Source organism: Martes martes (assembly GCF_963455335.1).
Source record: "Martes martes genome assembly, chromosome: 9".
Taxonomy (NCBI): Eukaryota; Metazoa; Chordata; class Mammalia; order Carnivora; family Mustelidae; genus Martes; species Martes martes.
In genome coordinates, this window is record NC_137896.1 from 43,791,169 (window position 1) to 43,816,599 (window position 25,431).

The following is a 25,431-nucleotide window of genomic DNA, read 5'->3' on the forward strand; positions in this document are numbered from 1 at the left end:
TCCCCTCAGAGCTCCCATGACCTTCTGATCTTCTCTTTTGTGTTTCAGTGACTCCACAAATGCCCACTGGGCACTAACTGCAGGTCTCTCCTAGAGCAAGGGTCACATTCCAGCCTCTGTCACAGTTACAATCACCGTATTGGCTGGGAAGCCTCTTAAGGGCAAGGCTACTCATCTCTGCGTCCTACAGCGCTTGCCACAGCCACACCACCAGTGTGGGTGGAGGGAGTAACCAGGCACGTGCGGCAGTCTGGACCTGACTTGCTCTCCTGTGCTGGGAGCATGGGGCGGCTGCTCCTGGATATAAAGAATATGCAGGTGGGGGCCCTCCTCTCCTAGCAGTTTGCCCATGCAACATGCAAGCATTTCTCCTGCCAGGTCTCATCCTGGCCTTTAGGGGTGGGGGAGATGGTGGAGAACAAAACAAAGTTCCTGCTCTCATGCCCTTTATATACTAGTGGGAGAAAGAGACATTAAGTAAGCGATAAATGCTAAGGAGGACACTGGTGAGACTGCCCCAAGGGCATGCTGACAGAAAACTTTCTGATGAGTGACTGCTGAGCAGAGACCTAAGGGAAGGGAAAGAGTGAGCTGTGCAGATGTTGGGGGGAGCAGGGGTAATTCCTTGCACAGCGTGCAGTTCCTGAGGCTGGAATATGTTTGTGGATCCTTGTAAGGATTCTGGATTTTTCTGTGGGTGAAGTAACTGGAGAGTTCTGAGTTCTGGCATGCTCTGATTTCTATTTCAGGAGGAAAGCTCTGGCTGCTGGAAAGTATTCCATGGAGAGCAGGGAGAAGCAGGGAGACTGCTAGAAGGCTGCCACACTGGCCCATGAAGGGGGTGCCTGGACCAGGGCGGGGTGATGGGGAGGTAAGAAACAGCTACATTTCTGTTATGTTGTGTGGATTAATTATATATATACATATATATGTATATACACACACACACACACGTATATGTATATATACGTATCATATGTACAGAATATTATTAGGATTTATGGAATGAATATATTCATTCCATTTATATATATACATATGTATGTGTGTGTGTATATATATATACATTCCATAAATATTCCATAAATATAAATATATATATAAATATTCATTCCATAAATCCTAATAATAATCTGTCTGTGAGGGATTATGGTCCTCATTTTAGAGATAAGGAAACTGCCAGAGGTAAAGATACTTGTTCAAAGCCAAAGAACCAGTTATTATTTAAAAAAAAATTGAAACCACCCAAGGTCTGTCTGAGGCCGGCTACCATACATCACCTGCTAATCTGAGCACTACAACTGCAAGACACACCTTACACTTTATCAGGTGCTTGTTGGAAAATTGCTGCTGAGGACAGATGAGAATGTCCTCAGATGCTTCTCAGTGAGAACAGAAGCTTGGAGGGTCCCCTGCCACTGTGTCACTGGTAACTGCCTCACAGGAGATCTAGACAAAGGGTTTAAGGTGCTTTCAAGTGGCTTGGGGGGGAGGTGTGGGGAAGGAAGTTTGCTCTTCTTTATTATCGGTAGTAGTTAAACCAATGGTCAATATGAAAAACCACTGAGTAAATTGGGGTGCATGTCGCTGGAGCAGCTCTGGGACTCCAAAAGCACAGCTGATCTGCTCCCTTATCTAATCTTTACGGCCTAACATGTGATAACTGGGGCTAATGAATCCAGAGAAAGGAAAAAAGGAGCAATGAAACGATTAAGTAAATTTATCTTAGAGGAAGCCAATATATTAGAAGGCAAGAATGTCCATTCTGACCTGATGTGAGTTAAAACCAACACTTAAGAGAAGCCTGAAATTCTACAGAAAGTGGACTTTATGTGAAGTGTTTCTGCACAACTACAGAGAGAGATATTTGCTTGACAAAACTATAGTGCATAAATACAGAAATAATCTTCATGCAGATAACTTAAATGCTGGTTTCTGATACAGACCTCTGATGTGCATATATGTTGTTATATGCAGAGAATGTTTATCCTGTTAGGCCTAAATTCTATTTTCCCAAATCAATGAGAAGACAGTATTTCTAAGACATTCTAAAGAGGCTCTTCTTTATTTAAAGGAGTCAAAAATCCTGTGAAAAATACCTGCTAAAGTTAAAGCTAATTTACATTTCTTCTCATATTCATATTAAAATTGGTTTCTTGGTAGTATAAATTTAATTTCAATTCACTTAATTTTAATCCTTTAATTCTGAATATATGAAGAAAACACACATCCTATATATATATATATATATATATATATATATATTTTTTTTTTTTTTTTTTTAATCACAGTGAAACTGAACTCTCACCAGGAAAATATAATGTGAGGACAATTTTCATCTTCTTCTGGGAGAACGTTATGGTTCTGGGATGTTAAAGGCAGAACATAATGGTAAGTAGCAGCAGCTCCCCCCATCAATTCCACGCCTTCTTTAAATTCCACTGAGGATGGCAGTTTGGATGGAGACCCCAAAATCTATTCTGTCCATCTGTTTTATTATTCTTAGAACAACTGTCAAAAGTTGCCCAGGGATCAAGTTGCAAACATACTAATTTGCCTTTGAAAAGTAGGCCCTGGGGGAATTCTGGAACTCTGCTTATAAATTCAGAATCCCATCAGCTAGCGAGCCTGCCTACCCTTTGTGGAGGTATGAGACTTTGCACTTCCAGGCACACATCTGCCTCAAAGCCAGGATGCACTGATATACTTACATCCCACTTCATAGGCAAATGAAGGGAAAACCAAAGGGGCTTGGCATCTTAAGGGCTGGCTTGTCCCATGACAAGCAGACCCTCAGTTTTTAGAAGGCAGCCCCTTCACTGATCACTCATGGATTAACACCAAAGCTTTGTACTGGAGAGTTTAAATGAGTGGGCACGGCAGAGGGACACAAATTCTGTACTCTTGTATGTCCTAGGACCAAATTAGCAAGACTGAAAACTGAGCTGAAGTGTTAGAAGAAATCATCTGAAGATAAACATCATAAGCCTCTAAGTATTTTATTTATTTCATTTTTGTGACTCTGATAAAAGTGACAAGATCATCTGGACATACATAATATCGGATGTGGGTTTGTAAGTAATGACGAGCAGTGTCCAAGGAGGTGTCTGTTTAAAATACCGTGGCATTTTGGAAACATTCCACTCAGTTAGAAACTAAAGCAGTTGTGTACTTCTCAAGTTGGCTAGGTTAAAGCCATGTGCAAAATACAACGTAAACATTAAAATGAATCTTCACTCCCTAGTGGCTTGCGCACTGGACACCTGATCACAGGGGTGGGAGGGGAAGCGGAAGCGAAAAGGGGCGGGCATTAGCACTGATCCTCAGAGCTCCCATCCTTCCTGGCCCCAGGCCCCACTGGTCTGGATATATTGAGTCTCAGAGAATAAAGTCAAATCCTTTCAAAGCACAGGACCCCAGGAACATATTTAAAGCACAATATTCAAAGTACCAATTTTAGAGTTTGGTAAAACTCGACATTAGTAAACTAGGAAAAACACCCTTTGGAAGCTAACAATGATGGCATTTGGCTTGCATTTACCCACAGGTTACCAAAAAAAGTATTCTTTTAGTATTAAAAAGTTTACTTGAGTGTGTTGCAAATTACTCTAGCCCAGAAACCTGCAGGGAGCTCGCTGCATACACTAAGGCAGACGGGCACAGAAGGGATCACCATTTGGACTTGCCTGCTTTGTCCTTCTTTGGCTTTGCACAATCTCTTATTATAATAAGGCATGTATTATCCTTTTTGGAGATTTGAATAACAGAAAGTCTCACTTTCAAATATATTGCTTATAATCCCAGAGTCCACTAAATGTTCTGCGGACGCTGTTTATGGCGTTATGCTCCTTTCAAAATGGGACTGATAATTAGTAAACTGAAATTTGATTAATGTTGGATTAAGAGGTTCTGATGTCTAGCTGCAATGTGTTATTTCAGTCTGTGGGCACTGGAAGAGACTGTCCTTACGAAACTTGCTTCTTTCCCCTTTCCAAAATGGGAAGATTAATTTAAAACCCTGATTTTTTTTTTTAAAGAATTCCGTTTCATTCAACAGTTTGTAATAGAGGATTCAGTTTTTTCTCACTTTTTTGTTTTCTCACTTTGAAGCTGGAGCCAATGAATTAACTATTTGAGAGAGAATAAAATAAACTAGAAATAAAAGTCTTCCTCCAAAAATGCCAAGGGTGAGCCCTTCCTGGTTATGGCAGAGTAACCTGGCATGGATAAATCATTCAGACAGTCTCAGTTCTCACTAGATTTAAGCACAGAATTTTGAAAATTATGATGAACTTCTCTGAAAACAAAGGACCTGTTGGGTATAAACTTCGAAGCTTATGAAAGTGACCACGAGATAATATCTGAAAGAAAAATTTTAAATTAATACTGCAATGTGCTCTTTAAAGTTCAGGTTAGGGCTACCTCTTTCTGTTTTGCCAGGATTATAAAAAGGACTGTTAATTTTCAGAAGTTTTCTGTGCTCCGTGGCCAAAAGACTCCATGTTTCTTCCTCACCTATGTTTTTAAATTCATAATCTTGTTTGCCTACTACTGAAGAGTGTGGGAGAATCAGGAATAATGGGCTCCCTTTGAAGCTGTGTCATTCCCAAAGTAACCATCTGAATGCTAAAGAAATATTGTCATTTATGGAATGACCTTTTGCTCTTTGAATATTCAGACATGAACAAATGTTAAATGCCTAGAAATTGTAGCAGCACTATGAAAAAAGATACGTAGGGTCAGCAAATACCCTCTTGCATGCTTTTGACATGATGACCATTTCCACTTTTCTAACAGCTTTCTAATAGCAAAATGTATTTGGGAACAACAGTGGAATTTGTGTCATCATGACCAAATGATTACGGTGCAAACCGGAGATTCTTCTGGGGCCCAGCAGGCTTCTGGTCCCTATGGAAACGAAACCTCAGATATTGTCCTCCACTCAGCTGGAGGACGGAGCGAGGGAGGCTTTTGTGCTTGGTGAGATTTCTTCCACAACCTTCCAGCACCAGACCCTAGTGCTTCCTCCCTACTCTTTTCTAATTGAGATGCAAATTAATCTCTCTGGCTGATTACACTTCCCTTAAAGCTACTGACAAATGCAGCTGTAACCAGAGTTTGCGGACTTTCCAACAAGTGACTTCAGCTGTCAGTATTTGCATGTGCAGCCAGGGCCCAGCCTGCTCCAGGTCTCAGACATGCGGAAAGCTTCCCTTAGGCATTGCAGGCGTTTTATTTACGTGTATAAAATTTACATACAATTAAGAATAAAAAAAAAAAAACCCCACAACTATATCCCTAGGATTTGGAAATCTACTCTGACACCAACATTAGTTAAGGCCTTTCCAGGGGCTTCTTTCTTCCTGGGACTGGAGGGGCACGCCTCTTCTGGGAGACCATGGCTTTCCTGGAAACATATGTTTCCTTCTCACTTTCTTCCTGTCTGTAAGTTTTCTGACTTGAACACTCTTTGAATCTAAACTGTCTCTCAAAATTTATCTAAATAAATTTATCACTGTAGGAAAACAGGATAACTGAATAGCCTTTACTTTTCATGGTTCTCAGGAAGATTCCATTAATTTTGAGACCAACTATAAAGTCACCATTCTAATTGTCAGGATTTCCACATGATGTCCTTCAATACCTTTTTAGGGTAGTAATGAATGGATTATTATTTTGAATGCAATGGAATACAAAATATGCACAAAACACTATCATTCACTAAAAAGAAAAATACACATGGAATCCAGTTTTTCAGTAAAAATTCTAACACTTTTCTCTTGAATACTATCATGTATATATTTTTGCCAATATGGTTTGCTCAAAAACTAGTTACTGAGTACCTGCTATGTGCCAGGTGCTTTCCTGAGTGTTGGGAATATGGATGCAAACTTAAACATGCAGAAGTGGAATAAAAGGGATTTTGAAAATATATCTATATAAACCTACACAGATACATTTTCTTTTTGTAGAGCCATATTTCTTGGATAAATGAGGTTTTCAATTTTGAAAAAATTCAGTTTTGTAAAATAATGATTTGCTTTTGTCTCTGTTTACCAATTTTTTTTTCTTTTATCAAATCAATCTCTCTCCCTCCCTCTCTTTCTTCACACAAAGTCAGAGTCATAATGTACCAGGAGGTATATGAGACAGGGATAACAACCAAATGGAGACAAGGCCCCTGTTGGGCAGCTCATAGTATAATCAAGAGACAGAAGAGGATAGAGGGAGGCCCTGTCTGGCAGAGAGAGTGTCAGAGGGCTAGAAGGCTGTTGGGGGGCGGGGGGGTGGGATTAGTGATCTGTGCCATAGGAGAGACCCAACAGGGGTGTCTGGGGTCAGCACAGCTCACCGTACCCTTAGGTCCTGCCGTAAGAAGGAGCACAGGCCTGTGAAGAACTGGCTCTGAGACACTGTGACCCCACAGCCATGGACCCAAGAGGGGCAGAGCAGAAAGCTATTTCCCTAACCACGCTGCCACCAGCCTGGTTTCCGCACAGATTGTGAGATTTATGTTAACTTTTCTGGAAGGGATAGTCTTTTGTCTCATAGTGATAAGTCACTTTATAGCAAAGAAGTGCAAAATGGCTTCTTGGTTCCCCTTCTTGAAGACTTTCCCCACACCATGTGCTTCTTGAAGGCCCCATCAGGCACCAAGGTGGGGGACAGCCCCAACTACAGGGAGCCATGCCTTAACAAGGAGGAGTGCATGCCACATGTCATGGAGGGAAGACGGTCTCCAACCTTTAACACCTGTGACGGGAAAAAAGAAGTACTTCCAGAGACTCAAGTCCACAGCTGGGTGGTTCCACTTCTGACAACAGAGCTTTAAAACTCCAAGCTGGGGATGTAATAAAAATCAGGGTGACACTTATGGATTCCTCACCAAAGATGAGGCACCGTGCTACCTGCTTGGCCCATCCTGAAGAGAGAAGCCAGCTGGGGTTGGGGGATGCTGCCTGGCACCAGGCCTCAGCGCTGGGCCACATGTGGACCAGGCGAGCTATGGTGACAGGGGAGCACACAGCTTATAAGGAGGCTGATTGTTGCCAGCAAGAAAGGGGGCCCAGTGGGGTCAGAAGCTCTGATTCTTGAAGAAAAGTCAGAATCCTAAATTTCTGAAAATGTAAAATCTCCTGATTTTTCAATGAGGCTGACAAACTCAATCTTGGAGGCCAAGTTCAGTTCAAACAAAACCCATCTGGGGGCTGGATTCAGCCTGCAGGCAGCTGGTTTGTCAGCTCTGGTTTTTGAACATTGGCTTTAAGCTAAAAGCTGCTTCCTGGTTGCCTCTGTTTATTGGTCCCAGTTCTGTAGCATTGTCTCCTTTTTAAAAAACCCCCATGCTCCTGAAACAACAACTTCTTGTTTTAGTGGCTCCCTGAGACTTCTAGGTGCGGTGGTCACGATCTATGTGGACATGGCCCAGGTTGGTCAAGGTCTCTCCTGACAGTGTGGGCCCTGGAGCAGCACCATATTCACAATGCAGTCTAAAGCAGCAGGAGCAGAGGTGCCATGCCTTTGTTTCTGTGACCCGCACCTCAGGTGTCTCAGGCTGTGGTCTGAGAGAACACTGGTAGGCCGCTGCATCACCTCTGAGGTCAAGTCTGTGCTTAACCAAAATCCTCAGATATTTCCCAGGGACTGCTGTCATGCCCCATCATCCCCATCCTGTACACACACAGCTGATCATCTAACAGGCGCATGGCATTAGTCTACCCTGCTAAATCTCACCTTGTTGGTTTAGGTCTCCAAGTCTCATCTATTGACGTAATCCTAGTTTCTGATTTTGCCTTGTGTCAACTGAGTTAACCCTCTTAGCTTTCTGACAAATGGTATTTTGATAAACATGTGTCTAGACCTCTGTGAGAGTTACTGATAAAAAAGTTGTTGCATGGCAGAGGGGTAGGGCAAAGTCGTGGTGCCCACGCAGTACCAGACACACAAAGGCCCAGTCGACGACTGGCGGTGCATGAATTAATGCATTGTATGTTTGGCCAGAGTAAAGTCACCCAACTTCCCGGGCCCAGATTTCTCTCTCCTATTTGCCAGATGACTGTGATACTTTATCTTGTGTTTTACTGAAATTAATATTTTATATTTAAAAGCTTTCTCTAGGGGCTGCTGGCTGGCTCAGTCTGTTAAGTGTCTGACTTTGGCAGGCAGGGTCATGATCCCTAGGATCAAGCCCCATGTCAAGCTCCCTGCTCAGTGGGGAGTCTGCTTCTCCTTCTCCTCCCTGCTTATGCTCTATCTCTGTCTCTCTCTCTCAAATAAATAAAATCTTAAAATAAATAAATAAGTAGCTTTCTCTAATCTCTGAAAATAGTAATTTTATCAAACATAATGAGTATATTTGGGGATATTTTGTTCTTTGTACACTCATTCTTTTCTGAAGGCTCAGAAGCTATTTAATAATCTAGTCTAACAATTTACAAGGAGTCCATGCAACATTTCAAAATTCATCCATATAGTTCTATTTGAAAATAAGGAAAATATTTTCCTGTTTTCAGTTCTGGGTGCATCCTTTATTTTACTTGATTTCTTCAAAAAAAAAAATAGTTCTCATGGATATGAGACCATTGTTGGAAATTTGTTCTACAACTAGACATATACTGGCCTTAAAGGCTGGACCTTACTTTCAGGGCCCAGTTATTTTTTCCTTTTTTCCTCTTCTTACTGTGTTCTCAGTGATTTGAGTTTTCATTCAGACACTTTTCAGACACTTTTCTGTCCCTTCCATATGAAGAAGATGGAGGACAAGTGGGGTAAAAGTTAACATGGCAGGCTTCTGTCAGGGCAGCGTGGAGCTCCTGTTTCAGTATTGAGGTACCTGTGTTAAATATGCACTCATCGGAACCCACGCTGACACTTACACAGGCTGCTCTTCTGTGCTTCCCCTTCTCTCTCAGAGACAGTTTAAGGCTCACAATAAAAAAAAATCTCTCATTTCTTATTCCCTTTTATAGTCTCAACCCACCCATGGGAATGCGCCATTCCTTGATCTGAACCCTACTTTCTGAAACGTGCTTCCCAAGTGTCAAGGTACAGGTCTACTTGCTCTTCTCCTGCTCTTACATGAAATGTAGTAAAAAGTCATCACCTTCTGCAACATTCAAAGTCACAAATCTCATCTTTCAAACTGCTAAGGAATAGATCTAAAACAAGAGTTTCCTTCCTTTCCTTCCTCTGTCTTCTGAGAAGAGGATATTGTTCGCCTACCCAAAATTTCTCGTACACTTGTTGCCTTTAGTAGAATGTATGGTGGAGCTGATACCGGGTGGTGCAAATCCCTGTCACAGTGACATTTTGCCTTTGGGCCTGTTTAGAAGTGTGGCTTGGGAAAGCACATCCATGCCCTCCCATCTGGGGCATGACTCCATTCTGGTGGCGGCTCTTAATTCTGGCCACCTCCCATGCTTTTCCCATTCTCAAGCACTTCCATTCCACCCAGGAGTGTCAACTTTTTCTCGGAGCTGTTATTATCTCATACATTTGCTTCTTTCCTTGAGGTAATTCAGTTCTAGCTCCTATCATACTCAATGCTTTGGATGAAGACATGGGACTGCTAGAATCAGCTATGGATAAGACCCTTCAGGAAGGTGTGTCCTACTTGACCACTCTGCTGAAGGTAACCCTTCATTTTTCTGCTCCTCGCTTTTCTGTGACACTGTTCTCTCCTTTTCCTCTGCCTCCCTCGCTACCTCCACCTCCTCCTCCTAAGCCTACTCCTCAAACATGATGCTCCGGCAAGGTCTGTCCCTGACTGTCTTCTCACAATCCTCCATACCCCAGCAAATCTAGCAGGCCCCATGCTGAATTAGTCTACCAGTTTTATACAGGGATCCAATCCATCCCCCTGCCATTCACATTCAATGCCTTAGATCAGGCCCTCCCCTTCTCTCAGAACTCCTCCCATTGCCTCTTTAATGCCTCCATCACCTCCATCCCCACCGTGTGTGTGTGTGTGTGTGTGTGTGTGTGTGTGTGTGTATGCGTCCTCTCTGCCATGTGGAAGCTTCTGTGGTTCTCAGATGTGACGTGCATTTTTAGAGCAAAATAGCAAACACTGTCCCATCACTTGGAATATCTTATTCATATTTCCACTCCCAGGGGATAGGATGGTGCCTAGCACAAGGCAGGGATACAGTAAATGTTGACAAATTTATACTCGTTCTGCATGGCAAAATAAACTAGATGGCACTGTCTGACTCCTTTTCATATACTTTTCTTGAGCGTATAGAACCAAATGGAGAAAATTAAAGATCTTCCCAGGAAAATGAACCAAAGATCCTACCAGAAAAGTTAGAAACAGAATTGTTACAGCTTTAGGGAGAGAAGCCACTTCTGAAGGTGTATAAATTGAGACCAGAACTTAGCAATGGTATTAGGAAGTCAAGAGTCTAAGGAAGAAGCTAGAGTATTATCAACTATATCCATTAATTGAAAATGAAACTAAATTTCACTTAAGGAAGAGGTACAAAATTAGTTTTCCTTAGGCAGCCCAGTTCTCTCCATCAAATGCTGATAGTTCCAGAGAGGAGAGATGGCAAATGCCACTGTGGCTATTGTTCTATTGAAGTGGACGTTGATTTTAAAAAGCCACCATCTGTTTGATTCAGGGTGAGCTCCTCCTAACAAGCGCGCTGCACATCATGTGGCAATCTCTTTCCTGAAATAAGTTAGCTGAGGAGGAGAATGAGAGAGCCCTGGTTCTGATGATCTGGGGAACTTCCACTAGCCGAGCATGGTTTGATTTTGGAATCTTTAGTTGGCTTGAGAACTGTAAACATAACATGTGGCAAGCTTCCCATTTACAACACTCTAGGCACGGGACTGGCCCCCTGATTGCCCACGAGGGATAGAAAAAGCAGATGGCAGGTGAGTTGGCTCTCGTCACTCAGAAGAGCAGCGGCCACGGGACAAGGGCTCCACTTGACAGATTTGATTTAGCCTGCTGAGGAAGTTACCAGAAAACCCAGGAAGGACAAAGGGGCTGGACTGAACTGTTACTGAGGATGCTTTCCAAACACATCCCTACTGTGTTCACTTTTTTTTTTTTTGATCATGTATGACAATGGTATATTCTTCAGTCTTCTGTGAGCCTTCACCACGGAGTTCCAACTGTTTGATCATTTAGCCAAGGGTACCCCAAACAAGAACTCCATTGATATTGATTCTAAGCTGGATTTACTGCTCAAAAAGATTGCAGAGAAGCAAATCCATTCTAACAATGTGCCCACTCCTCTGTTTCATAAGAAGTGTCGTATTTTCTTGAACATTACCGAACAAACTTGATATGTTTACTGCTCACATTTTTATTCCTAGTTAAATACTGAATTGCAACTGACACTATTTTAGGGCACTGAAGTGTTGGTCATTAGGTGGGGAGGGCACAAGAGATGCAAACTAACTCCTTTGGCTCTTTTCTTCATTTGTCATCAGGCTCAATGGTTGGCTATCTATGGTCAATACAAAAAAACAAGTACTTCCTCTCTAAAGGACTGAAAGAAGGTTTGAACTAAACAATGTGTCCTTTGTTCATACAATAGTCATTCTGATACCTGAGTGACATTTGGATGCCATGAACAGTTTGGCAATGTTCTATTTAACAACGTGACCTCAAATATTAGAAAGAAAATGGGGACACAAGGTTGCCCATATAATGACTGGTGTTGACAAATAAATTTCCCATTCTTTGTCAGCATTCGTTACTATACCTAATATCTCAGGGCAACAGGTAATAGCAATGCTTTCTCAGAAATGTGGTCTCTTATATGAATTGTGTCTTCTAGGGCCACGTACGGAAGCTGCTTCATTCCTTACTAGGTCTTGGTTCATATGCCAATAAAATGTTGCCAGGGGTATACTGTCAGGCTTTAGGAAAGGAAAGAAATCTAATAAATTTCATGGGGGAAAGCTCGTACTGGGGGTAGAGGGAGGGTTTGGAATGGGTTCCAGGGAGGGCTTCATGGACATGTGACCTGAGCAGCTGCACAGTGCTCGCAATGGGCCCTGCTTGGTATAATACTCTGCTGTTGCTCTCTTGAAGTTCTTAATAATTTTATCTTTGATCTTGTGTCTTGCACTTGAAGTCTGATGAGACAATGGAGCATGCATAGAGGAAATGTACATAACATGTGCTCTGCTGATTCCTTTTATATAAGTCTTAAGCAGAGCCCCAGGAACAGGACTATGGTAGAGCCACAATGCCTGGAAGGTCAGAGAGACTCAGAGAGAGCACACGGGGAAGATTGAGTAGGTGGGGAAGCAGACTATCTTGAGAGGCCATACTCTCCACCTGAACCAGAACTTGCTTTGAGCACAGAAAGAAAGCAGCGTTGTCCTAAGAAACAAGAATAACCAAGAAATCCTATATATCCTTACTTGTGTTACTTCCCTGTGTTAGCCAACAACTCACTCTGAAAATGATGACAGAGGAGGAGAGGGAAAAACAGGGGACTCACAGTTCCTTTTCCTGTCAGTCCTTTCTTACTCATCAGTAAACTGAAGTAAGAGTGCTGGTACAATATGTATGTACGAAGAATAAGATAAAAATAGGTAAGTTAGTTTGTGTGGTGTTTTCACTGTTAAGAACAGAATATATCCATGTATGAGTTACAAAATATGAGCTGTGTCATTGTGGTGATTCCATATATGAGTTAAATGCTTTTATATTTGTCTATCAAACAACATAAGGACTGATAAAACTAATGCTAATAACCTAAATTTATAGTATTTCTTGACTTAAAGTAACAGTAATAAGCAAATAAAAAACACCATGATAAGTTGAGAGAAAAAGCACAAAAGAATGGAAAAAGCTTCATACTGTAGCATGTTTAAAGGCACTTTCCTTGCTTTTTGAACAAGGGGCCCCATATTTTCACTCTCTTCTGGGACCCCTTGGTCCTAGCCCTGGTTTTAGGTGTGTCCAAAGTATTACTGATCTTCTTAGCCCTTGGGGGGACCTACAGAGGCTTGAGATAGTTGCCCCTGGCATCAAGCAGCCTTGGTGCTGGGCTAATTTTAGAACTTTCAAGGTGGGCCATGAGGTGACAGGATTGGGGAAGCTTGGCTTCCTCAGGAATCACCCAGAAAACCACTTCTGCTGGAAGCTTGGTCTTGTGTCTGTCTGTACCCTGATGGGCCTGACCACACATCAAATGCTAAAAAGCCCAACTTTCCCACTTGAGGACACTCGGACTCCTGTGCTTGCTATGGTGCCTGCAGCCTGGAATGCCGTCCCAACTCCCTGGGGACAGCTTCCCTGTCATCCCTCCAACCTCAGCCTACTTGCTTTCTCTGCAGAGGGCCTCTTTTCTGGCCCTGTTTTACCCACACCCTCTATTTAGTTGCTTTATACAACATTATTCATTTGTGTATCTTCTCTTAAGTATAGGGCAAAAACCCTGTTTGCCTTGCTCCCTTGTGTATCCCAAGCTCCTGGTGCTCAGTCCACACTGTTTGTTTGCTAAATGAGAATGCAAGGAGACACCTGTGATTAGGATGTGTTAGGTTATTCGGTGTTTTTCAAAATTCAGATCTAAGGCTTATCTCAATGAAGCAGCAAATTCCAGATATCAGCTGTTACACAATTATTTAAAAAGTGTACAAATTAGTAATTAGTAATGTTCTAAAGAACAAAAATTAAAAACAAAAAACAAAAAACAAAAAACCCCACTCTTCCTTTTTCTTTTTTTGCCCTACTTTTCTTCTTATTATACTTCTGGTTTCTGGCCTATATGAGCACTTTTGCAGGTAGAAATTAAATAATAGAGTAGTTTAGTGATTGCAAAGTTTTCCCTATTGATTACATCTTTATAAAAATTATAGATAGTATTTTATTTCTCCTTTTAAGTAATTTATTTGAACAGCATGCACTGAATCTTCTCAAGGTATAAGATAAAAGAAAAATACTTAAATATCGACATGATAGGTTTTGTTACTTTCCCTTTCTTAATTTCTACACCAAGTTGAACTCTGAGATGTCAACCTGGTTACTTCATGAGTCCCCGGAGAATACAGTATTTACTCACCCACATTAGTATCAGTAGCCCTGGCTGGCATACACATCAGTCCAATGTGGTTTGTCGAAAAGTTTTCAAGTGATGCTGAATCTTATCCTTTGACCTTGTAACAATATTGTTTTCCCTGAACCTGATTATTCTGGTGCTATATTCATTCTTATTTGAGAAAGCAGTGTCGAACAAAATAACAAAGCATGTCCTTTGTAATGAGAAGTTTGATAAGTGGGGAAGGTGACGTGACAGAAATCACAATGGACTTCTAGGAGGCAGAATTCTCTCATTTGCAGATGATTTTTCCTTGCCTTGGTCCAACATACTTGACTGATGAGTGTCCAGTTCATCCTCGTTGACATGCAAACTGACAAGCCAACTGCTGAATAGGTCTTTCTCATTTCTGCCAAGAACCTCTTTCAAGCATTTGTGAAATAAAACCCCCATGCTGAAGGCTGAATTGACACCAGCTCTAAGAGTAAGTCTAGAGTGCTGCGGATATCACTTCGAAGAATGCCATCTCCCAAACATGCACCACCGGCCTGGACAAAGCGCGAGGGAGCACGCAGAAGGGAATAATGCTGCCCTGGCCCCCAGGGAGGGACCAGATGGGACCTAATAGCTCTTTTCTACTACTAATTTCTATGATAATTCCAAGTTGCCACATGGCATATGTATTTTTTTAATCTAAAGACAGAATATCAGTCAATGCAGTGACCAGGATTTTAATGAAAGGTATTTTTCATGAACTGTATCTATTCACACATGAGATTTCTCACCTACCCTCACCCCCACCCTTCAGCAACACATCCCCTATGGTTGGAGTGGAAGAAGTATAGAGAGAGGTTGAACACAACATGTTTATACTCATTATCGATTACTAATTAGAAACAAAGAGATTCCAAGTTTTACTAGGAGGTCAGATGCCTTTTGTAGTAATTCTATGAAGTCACCTTAATTTCTTTTTCTTATAGTCAAGACATTGTGCCTGGACTTAAAGATTAAAGTGTGCCAACTGACGTCTGAGAAAAAAATTACAAAAGTGAAATTTCTTCTGGTTTACAGAGAGGATCAAGAGTTGGTGAAGATTTGGGAAAAATTACAAAAAGACTTGTAGCCATTCTCACTGACAAGTTCCAGTGCAACTTCACTGAGGATGCCTTTCCCTGTCCCCACAACCAGATGCAATTGACCCCTTCTCTGACCTCCTAGGAGGCCATTTGAACTTCAGGTGGCACTTGTCCCATTCTTTGATTGATTAGAATCATTTCGTTTGCTGCTGGTTTTGGGTAGGCACTCTGGGTGACCCCACTACAGTTTCCTCAGCATCCCACCTTCTATACACAACAGACTGCAACCCACCTTCTATACACAAAAGACTGCATCCCACCTTCTATACACAACAGACTGCAACCCAAAGGGATAGGCAGGCAAAACACCGAGAAGGGATGAGCCTCTCTTGATGGTCACAGACCATCTCAGCACAGACTTATTTGGCTACAGTATGAAAATTAAGTCTTTTGGAGTTTGGTGAAGCACAATATTATTATATTTAATATAAATTAACAGATGATATAAAGATCACGATGTTATTTTCAACACACACCGAAAAAACATTTTCTCTTCCCTCTTCAACCCAGTGAATACTCACCTCTTGTGACAAACTGCTGGAAATCAGGATTCTGGCATGGTTAATAGCTTACATGCTCAAAGCAAAAAGATACAAGCTCTGGTAGAGTGGGATGAGGCACTTCACGGCCCTGCTGGCATTGATGCATGTGGCACATATAAGGCTTGGCAGCAGCTTTCCACTCACTATGGCTCCATCAAACAGAGGCCCAAAAAACGGAACCTGTTGATTCAAATCAGAAGGACACTTACTTTTCCAATACCAGTAAAAGTCAAACCAAAGATAGGAGAACAACTGGTTGATGTGTCAGACCTGTCATGACCATCCAGACTGTCACCCACAGAAGTGATGCTAACCTTAGCAGGGTACGGGTCGGGGGCTTTCAAATCAAGCAACATAGGTCTGCTCCACAATACTCCTCTACTTTGAACTCTTCAGCAAAACTTCTCATGACAATTATCACTAGGTTATTCTTTATTTCCCTTGTGTTACCATTTACAGAAATAGCTTATTCTTTCTAGGTGCCTACATTGTGTGGATTATGCACAATATACAGCCGTGTCTTACTGTGCACCTCCTAGTCTTGCATCCTCCTAGCCTTGCATCCTCCTAAAACCAGTTTGGAATTGGCAATGTTTCTGCATGGATCCTGATGTGTACTGCCTCTTAAAGGAGATGATGACTACCATGTTAACAGCTATAAGATCCTACTTATAGTACTCATTCTTGAATCTTCCTTCCTCTGCTTCTAAGATAACTGCGTTATCCTCATTTCTTTCTACTTCCTTTTTAGAGGCTTGGCTTTCCTTCACTGGACCCACTTTTACTACCGGGGCAAGCCACAAAGTTCTGGTGCCTGTCCTTTCTCACTCTCACTCTTTTTTTTTTTTTTCTCCATTAGAAATTCATTGACTCCATTTATTAATATGGAGAATGTCAGCTCCATGAGGTCAAGGACTAGGTCTGCCTTGTAACCCTTGTATTTATTCACTCTCTCACTTGTTTATTCATTTATTCAAAAATATTTATTATGTGAAAGACATTGTTCTAGTCACTGGGGACACAACAGCGAATAATGAAATTCCGTATTTCATTGACCTTACAATTTATTGGAGGTGTGAGAGAATAAACACTATAAATACATAAAATATATATTAGGTAGAAAAGCACTAAGGTGAAAAATAAAAGCAAGGAAGAGCAATAGGACTCTTTCTGAGGGGAGAAGTCCTCCAATTTCAGAACATATGGCCAGAGAGGGCTTCAAAGAGAAGATAACATTTCAGTAAAAGCTTGACAGGAATGAGGGAATGAACCTCATATTATGAGGACATCTGATGGAAGAGCATTCCAGGCCAAGGAACAGCAAATACCTAGCCCTGTGGTGGGAGTGTAACTGCTATGGTTAGGAAACAGCAAGCAAGCCAGAGAGGCTGGAGCTCAGTGAGCAAGAAAAAGAACAGAAGGCAATAAAGTTGGGAAAGCTAATAAGAAGGGCCTTAAAGGATTCTGGATTTCTGCTCTGAGCAAGATAAAAGCCTTCTGGAGGGTTTAGGGAAGTGGGAGTTCTGATCTTACCTACATTTCAAAGGTAAGTTCTGGCTGTTGTGTTGGGAAAATTGCAAAAAGCAAGCATTATGGAAACCAGTTAGGGAGTTGGTGAATGATCGAGGCAAGAGATGACGATGGCTTGGATCAGAATGGTGGCAGAAGTGGTGAGACTTGGTAGGTTTCTGGATATAGTCTGAAGGCAGACAGGATTTTCTGAGGATTACTAATGAAGTGACTGAGAAAAAGAGGCATTAAGGTTGATGCCATGGTTTATGCCCAGCAACTGGAAGTTTGGAGCCACATTTTCCTGAAGTGAAGACTAAAAGGGAGGGTCACTAGTTCAATTTTAAATATGCTAAGTGTGAGATGCCTATTAGATATCGGTGTTGATATTATGGGGGTGGCAAATCAGGTGACAGATCAGGCTGGAAGTCAAGGGAGACGCTCCTGTTGGAGATTCATAAGAGTTACTTACAGATGGTGTTTACAGCCATGAGACTGGATGATCAGATGAGTAAGAAAAGAGGTTTCAAGGACTAATCTTGTGCCCCTCCAATCTTTATAGAGGTTGGAGACATGAGGAAGAATTAGCAAAGAAGACTAAGGAGGAGTTGCTGGAGATGGTGGAGAGAAACTCCCAATGAGATGGTGGAGAGAAACCTCCACTGTACCTGGCACACAGATGGAAAGCAAATACTGGCTTAATGGGTGAAATTATTGTTATTTTAAATAATTTAAATTATTTAATAAATGCAGGTCTCTAGCAAGGTCTTTTAATTTGTGTCAAAGGCTATTTATTTGTGGAATATCTCTTCTGTGGTTGGCACTGGGAGAGGGGCTGGAGATACAATGGTAAACAGAAGACTGACTCTGCTCAAAGGAGTGGATGTGAGGAGCTGGGATAAGAGATCTATGAACTAACATCCCTCAACAAAGATGTAAAAATCTCTTACAAATTTTTGGCAAATTAAATGCAGCAATATATTTAAAAGACACTGTATCTTGATCAAATCATATTTTGCATAAAAAACCAAGGTTGGTCTAACAATCATAAATCCACTAGTACAATTTATTACATTAATAAAATAAAGAAGAAAAACCATATGGCCTTCTTGATAGATATAGAAAAAGCACACATAAAATTCCACTCTCATTCATGATTAAAAAAAATTCCCAGCAAACTGGGAATAGAAGAGAACTTCCTCAATTTGATGAACTCTTTAAGGAAAAAAAAATTGTAACATAATTAATGGTGAAATAATAAATGTTTCCCACCTAAGATATGAAAAGGCAAGGATGTCTATGTCACCCTTTCTATTCAAAATATCCTAATCATTACAATAAAGAAAATAAAAGAAAGGAAGTAAAAATAGAGGAACATAAAGATTAGAAACAAGTTATTTTTATTTACAGATAACATTATGTACATGAGAAATCCAAAGGAATTTAACTAGAACTGGATTTTGAAAGGTCACAGGATACAATATACACTCCAAATCAATTACACTTCTGAATGTTAGCCACCACCAACTGGAAAATGACATTTACAAATACTGTTCATAATAGCATCAAAAACATCAAGTGCCTAAGAATAAATTTGACAAAGGATACACACACACACACAACCAAACATGACTGAGGTAAATTACAGACAACCTAAGAAATGGAAAGATGTACAATGTTCATGGATAGGAAGTTTCCATACTGTTAAGATATCAAGTCTGCTGAAATGGAACAACAGATTCAGCACAAACCAAATAAAAATTCTACCAAGCTGTTTTTATAGATATAGATAAGCTCATTCTAAATTTATATTAAAATGAAAAAACTTAAGTTAGCCAAGGCAATAAGATTTATATTACTTAATTTCAAGGGATACTATAAAACTGCAGTAATTAATATATCATAATGTTGGTACCAGGACAGACAAATATATCAACAGAACAGAGCATAGGGTCCAAGAATAGATCCAGGTGATTTGCAATAAAGCAGCATATCAATTTGATAGGGAAAGGAAAGTCTGTTTCAAAAAAGGCTCTGAAACAAGCAGATAGCCATTTTTAAAAGTGAACCTTGGCCTCTATCTCATACCACACACAAAAAATTTAGGTGGATTATAGATCAAAATAGTGAAGCTAAGGGGCGCTGGGGTGGCTCAGTTGGTTAAGCACGTGCCTTAGGCTCAGGTCATGATCCCAAGGTTCTGAGACAGAGTCCCACATCAGACTCCCTGCTCCACGGGGAGTCTACTTCTCCCTCTCCCTTCTGCCTGCCACTCCCCCTTCTTGTGCCCTCTCTCTCTTTCTCTCTCTGTGTCAAATAAATAAATGAAATCTTAAACCTAAAAAACCTTAAAAAAATAGTAAACCTAAAACCACAAGGTTTCCAGAAGAAAACATATGAGAAAATCTTCATAATTTGGGGTCAGGGAAGGGTTTCTTAGGGTATAAAAGGCAAGAGTCATAAAAGAAACAAAATTAATTGGACTTAATAAAAATGTAAAACGTTCTGCTCATAATGAAAGCAAAAAGGCAAGGCACACATATTAACCAAACCGGACATATCCTCAATGTCCATCAATAGGAGAATGAATGAAACAATTTGTGGTACATGTAACCAACAGAAAATTCCACAGTAATGAAATGAACAAACCACAACTACATGTAACATCATGGGAATGACCCAAATGTTATGCTGAGTGAAGGAAACAAACACAAAGAAGTTCACACCATGTAGTTCCAGTCACAGAAAGTTCAAAAGCAGGTAAAACTAATCAACAGTGACAGACATCAGAACAGTGACCACCTTTTGGTGGGGGTTAGTGATTGGGAGGGAGTGTAAAGAGATTTCTGGCAGCTCTCAATATCCTATGTTTACATCTGGGAAGCATTAAATCATTCGCTTTGAAAACATCATCAAGCTGTACACTTAAATTTGTGCCCTTTTCTTGATTAATGTTATATTAAAAACATTTTTTTCAAAAAATTAAGAATATAAAAGGTTTGAAAAACACAAAAAACTCATCCTAATGGATACATACAAAATATTTCACCCAACAATTGTAGAAGACACATTCTTTTCAAGCATGCCTGGAATATTTTTTAAAAATTGACCATATTTGGGGCAACTGGGTGGCTCAGTTGGTTAAGTGACTGCCTTTGGCTCAGGTCATGATCCCGGAGTTCTGGGATTGAGTCCCGCATCAGGCTCCCAGATCCATGGGCAGTCTGCTTCTCCCTCTGACCTCCCCTCTCATGCTCCCTCTCACTCTGTCTCTCTCTCATAAATAAATAAATAAATAAACAAACAAAATCTTAAAAAAATAATGACCATATTCTAGGCCAAGGATCCACAAGTAGAGCCTATGTGGCCTGATTCCAAGCCTGGTGACTTTTCTGTATAGCTTGTAAGCTGAGAATGGTTTTTACTTTTTTAAATGGTTGATAAAAATATTTTGTGACATATAATAATTATATGAAATTCAAAATCAGTCAAAAACTAAAGCATTGCTGGAACAGAGCCATAAACCTTCACTTACATACTGTTTATACCTGTTTTCACACAGAAAAGAACTGAGTAGCTGTGACAGACACTGTGTGGGCCACAAAGCCTAAAAGGTTTACTACCTGGTTCTTCACAGAAAAAGTTTGCTAAGCCCTATTCTAGGTCATAAAGCAAGTCTCTGAAAATTTCAAGGGGTTAAAATCACACAATCTTAATTCTGTGCCCACAGAACTCATAAGTTAAAAATTCGCAACAAAAGGATTACTAGGACAAATCTCTAAGATTAGAAATCAAGAAAGATACTTCTAAATAACTCAGCGGTCAAAAAATATACTTATTTAAAAATATGTTAAATAGTCATGAGAAGAGTGGATGTTAGATGTTGAAGCAGACTGAGAGGGAATATGTGGGATTAAATGCTCTTTTTAGCAAGGAATAAAAGCCTCAACTTTATGAGACACACCTCCGTCTCAAGAAATATTTAAAATCCAAAAGAAAAATAAACTCAAAAGAAACAAGAAGGGAAGAAATAGTAAGGACAAAAGTAGGCTTTAATAAAATAGAAACAAATACACCATACAGACAACCAAGACCAAAAGTTGGTTCTTAGGAGAAAGGCTAATACAATTAATAATCAGAACCTTAACTCAGCATCTCATCCCTGTTGAGCATGTGTGTTCACAACAAACTAAAGTTCCTGGACGACTCATAACCGGCCTCCCCTAGCATGATGACCAGAGCCTGAGATTAGTAAGATTTCCTCACCAGCTGCAAGTTAGGAGGCATACGTGGAGTTCCCATCACTAAAAGAAGCACATCTGAGAAGGAAGCACAAACCTAGAAATGCAGCCCAAACGGTTTTTTCCTTATCAGGCCTGGGTGCAGGCCAGGACACTGTCACATCCAAGTACTCTTGCCCAGACAGCATGAAAGCAGAGAAAGTTCTTTGCAGAGGGGGGATGGCACTGAAGTTCATGCTGCAACACTGCTTAGTGAGCGAACACAAGGAGGCGTCCAGCCGTGGAAGCCAGCACAGAGGAGAATCCTTGGGACACAGAAAGCTAGCTGAAATCTCCACTTGATCTGTGGGAATTAATCGTTCACGGACTCAGTCAAGACATGTGGATGCCCCAAAGCAAGGTAATGACAGCTGAGCTCTGTTCAAGTTCCTCACGGATAACCTTCAGCTTCCAGAAACGGAACATGGCCACATACAGGTCTCCTGAGATCCAAGCCACACTGAAAGCAATAAATGCAGAGAACAGGTGGCTTGACTTACCCAGTTTGGCCAGTTATGCATCCCTTTTTAAAAACTGGGGGCGTGTGTTCATAGCAAAGATATGACTAGGATTTCTGCACTCAGCTTTTTGGCATTACCTTTATCAAGCAAGAGGTGGGTGACAGCACAGAGATGCAGCATTCAAGTTTCTGCTGGACTCCATATGTATGGCCACAAAGTGTACACAGGATGTGTACAGAGAAGCACACACATGTAAACAGCCTTTCATGAATAAGCATCCACATACTGAGGTGAAAGTGAAAAGGAACAACTTTCTACTCTTAAAACAGGTTGAGACTGCTGAGATTCAAATTCTGGATTTGGTTTGGCTGCCAAGAAACCAAGTCCCCGTGGTAACTTACTACAGTTACGTACATGGATGTATCTGGAGCCCAGGAAAGATGAGGTATGCCCTACTCTCCTTACAGAGTGGCTGAAACACTCAAATGCTATGTTAATCCCTAAAGTGGGTTGCAAATACTGTTGTCCTAAAGAGAGACAAGGTAGGAAAACCATACAATATTGAGATAAGGGTAAAAACTTTAAGAGAAATATAAGATATGCTTCTGAGAAAGAGAATATTTATTTCCATATATTTTAATCTTCATATTGTACAGATACATTCTCTAAATAACAGAGGATCATTTGGGGGGAAAATAGATAAGGGACTCTAAAATTTTCCCTGAAAATTTTGAAGTCTATGTAGAATCTTTCTAGGTCAAAATGGAAGAGATTTCAGATTTTATCAGTTTTTTTTTTTTTTAAGATTTTATTTATTTATTTCATGGAGAGAGATATCACAGGTAGGCAGAGTGGCAGGCAGAGAGAGAGGGAGAAGCAGGCTCCCTGCTGAGCAGAGAGCTCGACGTGGGGCTGGATCCCAGGACCCTGAGATCATGACGTGAGCTGAAGGCAGATGCTTAACCCACTGAGCCACCCAGGCACCCCATGATTTTATCAGTCTAATAGTTACATATTTGCCTGCTTTCATCAAAGCCCTGATAAAGGCTATAAAGGAATACAGAGGTAAATATGTCAGAACCCTTATACATAAGCAGTTTGTAGGGGAGATAAAATATGTATTCAAGAAGACCAAAAAAAAAAGAGAGCAAGAAGAGAAAAAAAAGCTTTAGTTCAGGTACAGATATAATGTTCTGGAGCTGCAGAGAGTCCTCTGCTAGTGGAGAGAAGCCACAGAAGTCTTTGTATTGGAGGTGGGCATGACTGTGGATATCAGCAGAGACCTGTGGGAAGAAAGGGGCACTCCAAGCAGATGGTATAAAACAAGTAGGAAACAGTGAGGTGGCACTGGCTCTCTTTGCTAAAGCAGTGTTCTCACAGTGTATTCCTTGAAGTGGCAATCTAGCCAAGCATTAGTTGGTGTTATACGCATTACAGGTAAATAAAGAGAAAGACAGTGACTGGAACAAGGCAAAGGGCTGCACACAGATGCTGAGGGACTAGCTTTTTATCACGGTGGGAAATCAGAGACAGGGCCACTAAAAGGGGTAAAGCAGGATAGGAGGCTGGACTACATACTTGGGAGGACTGGAAAGCTCTGCCACAGGTATCTAGGGAAATGTGTGCAGCATCATTATCATTCAGAGGCAAATGAAAAGACTAAAAAACAGCCATGGGGACTGAGCTGGCCAAAGCTGGCTTTCTATGTAATAGCCTGTCCTGACCAAGGACATTCCTCTGGAGAGGCTTGACTCGTTCTTCCAAAGCCAGAATTGCCTTCATAAGGGATTCTCCATGAAGAATTGATCTGTACAAGACCTATGCAAGCACGAAGCCCATGAGAGTGCTTAGAATTTAACACATTTTATTTTTAAAAAATTTTAACAAAATTTTCAGTCTATGGACTCCTCAGTCTTTCCAGCAAATATTATAACTGCTCTCTTTTTTTCCAGTGGGAAATTTATTGTACTTCAATGCAATTTTTAAACTGATTTATCTGTCACTAATTTTGACATCTCAAGGTTAACTTTATGGGTCCAAATATACTCCTTCAGTTCATAAGTCCACACTATAGGATTGTGAACTTCCCAGAGGGAGAAACGGTAGCTGGTCCTGGAATCGTAGATAGCAGAGATAGAAGAGCCCTTAAAGATAATCTGTTTTGACCTTCCTTATGCACAAATGTGGAAAGGGGAAGGCATGGCAGTGTCCTCTGGGAATGCACAGCTCCATAAGATCACCAGCGAGGTGATGTTCTTTGAGGAGGGACCAGCTGGAAAAATGACTCATTGGACTTGGGCTAGTTCCTCGAAAAGTAAGTGAAAACTCACTTACACTTTATTTTGCAGAACTTGGGGTAGACACAGGAAAAGAATTTCCAAATAGGGAGAAAGTCCCCTTAGGGAACAATCATGGCATCTCCATGAATGTCTTTTAAAGTAGGCTGATGGATTAACTGGGCCTATCAGGGATTCTCCTTTGATGGCTTTGGAGTCTACAATTCTTAATAACTGAGATGAAAGTAATATACATAATTAATTGATCTATTTTGGAATTAATTAAGAGGCTGTGTTAAGAAAGAATAACAAATGACTCATAGAACAAGGGGTTGAAGAGCCCAGGAATATTTGATTTTTGATGAAGAGCCCCATAGCTGTGGCTACTGTTACTAATCTCCCTCTGCTAGGCCAGGTTCTGACCTCAGTGCTCACAGGCCAGTATGTAATTCCCACAATTCCATGAGGCTGATGCTTTATCTTTATTTTACAGAGAAAAATGTGGTTAGACTGTCTGCCTTTCTAAGCTTATCAAGGTCAGAGTGCTCACCTGGGGACATGGAAGCACTCAGCTCCCCCAGTCTTCCTCTTTGACCCCCTTCCCCGACTCTGGCCACAGTAGGCACCTTTTCTCATTTTTATGAAGCTCATGCCCTCTGTAAGGACTTTGCTCTTGCTGTCCTCTTTGCTTGATGCTCCTTGAAGGCTGCCTCTCCTGCTCCATTTGGGGTCACCTCCTGGAGAGTGTAAATATCACTCCCTGGGGGAGCTTTCTCTGCCCACCTATTAATGCCCCTCTTCATCCCTGATCATTTTCCTTGTTCTGAAGTCAGCTCTGTCTGGTATTGATAGTTAGTCCAGCTTTCTATTTACCTGTGTTACTGTAGGATATCTTTTTCCATCCCTTCACTTTTAATCTGTGCCTTTATAACTTAAAGTAGGTTCCTTGTAGACAACATAGAGCTTTTTTTTAATCCACTGACAGTTTTTTCTTTTAACTGGTATATTTAGACTGTTGACATGTAAGGTGATGATTGACATAGTTCGATTACTATCCACCAGGTCTGTTAGCGTATTTCACTTGTTCCTCTTGTCACTGTCTATTCTTTTTCTGCCTTCACAGAGAGAATCCTAAGCAGGCTGTGCACCCAGCACAGAGCCCGACGTGGGGCTCGATCTCACAACCCTGGGATCATGACCTGAGCCGAAACCAAG

The 25,431-nt window shown here is 41.0% G+C and overlaps 1 protein-coding gene across 2 annotated transcripts in view; it reads right to left on the bottom strand.

Moving 5' to 3' along the window:
• Nucleotides 1-25,431, bottom strand: part of RALGAPA2 (Ral GTPase activating protein catalytic subunit alpha 2) — a 317,564-nt gene that overhangs the window by 67,294 nt on the left and 224,839 nt on the right. For both annotated transcript variants that reach the window (XM_080812607.1, XM_080812608.1), the window contains one exon: nt 15,743-15,870. In XM_080812607.1, coding sequence (XP_080668733.1) covers nt 15,743-15,870 — 128 coding nt within the window. The remainder of the gene's footprint in view (nt 1-15,742; nt 15,871-25,431) is intronic.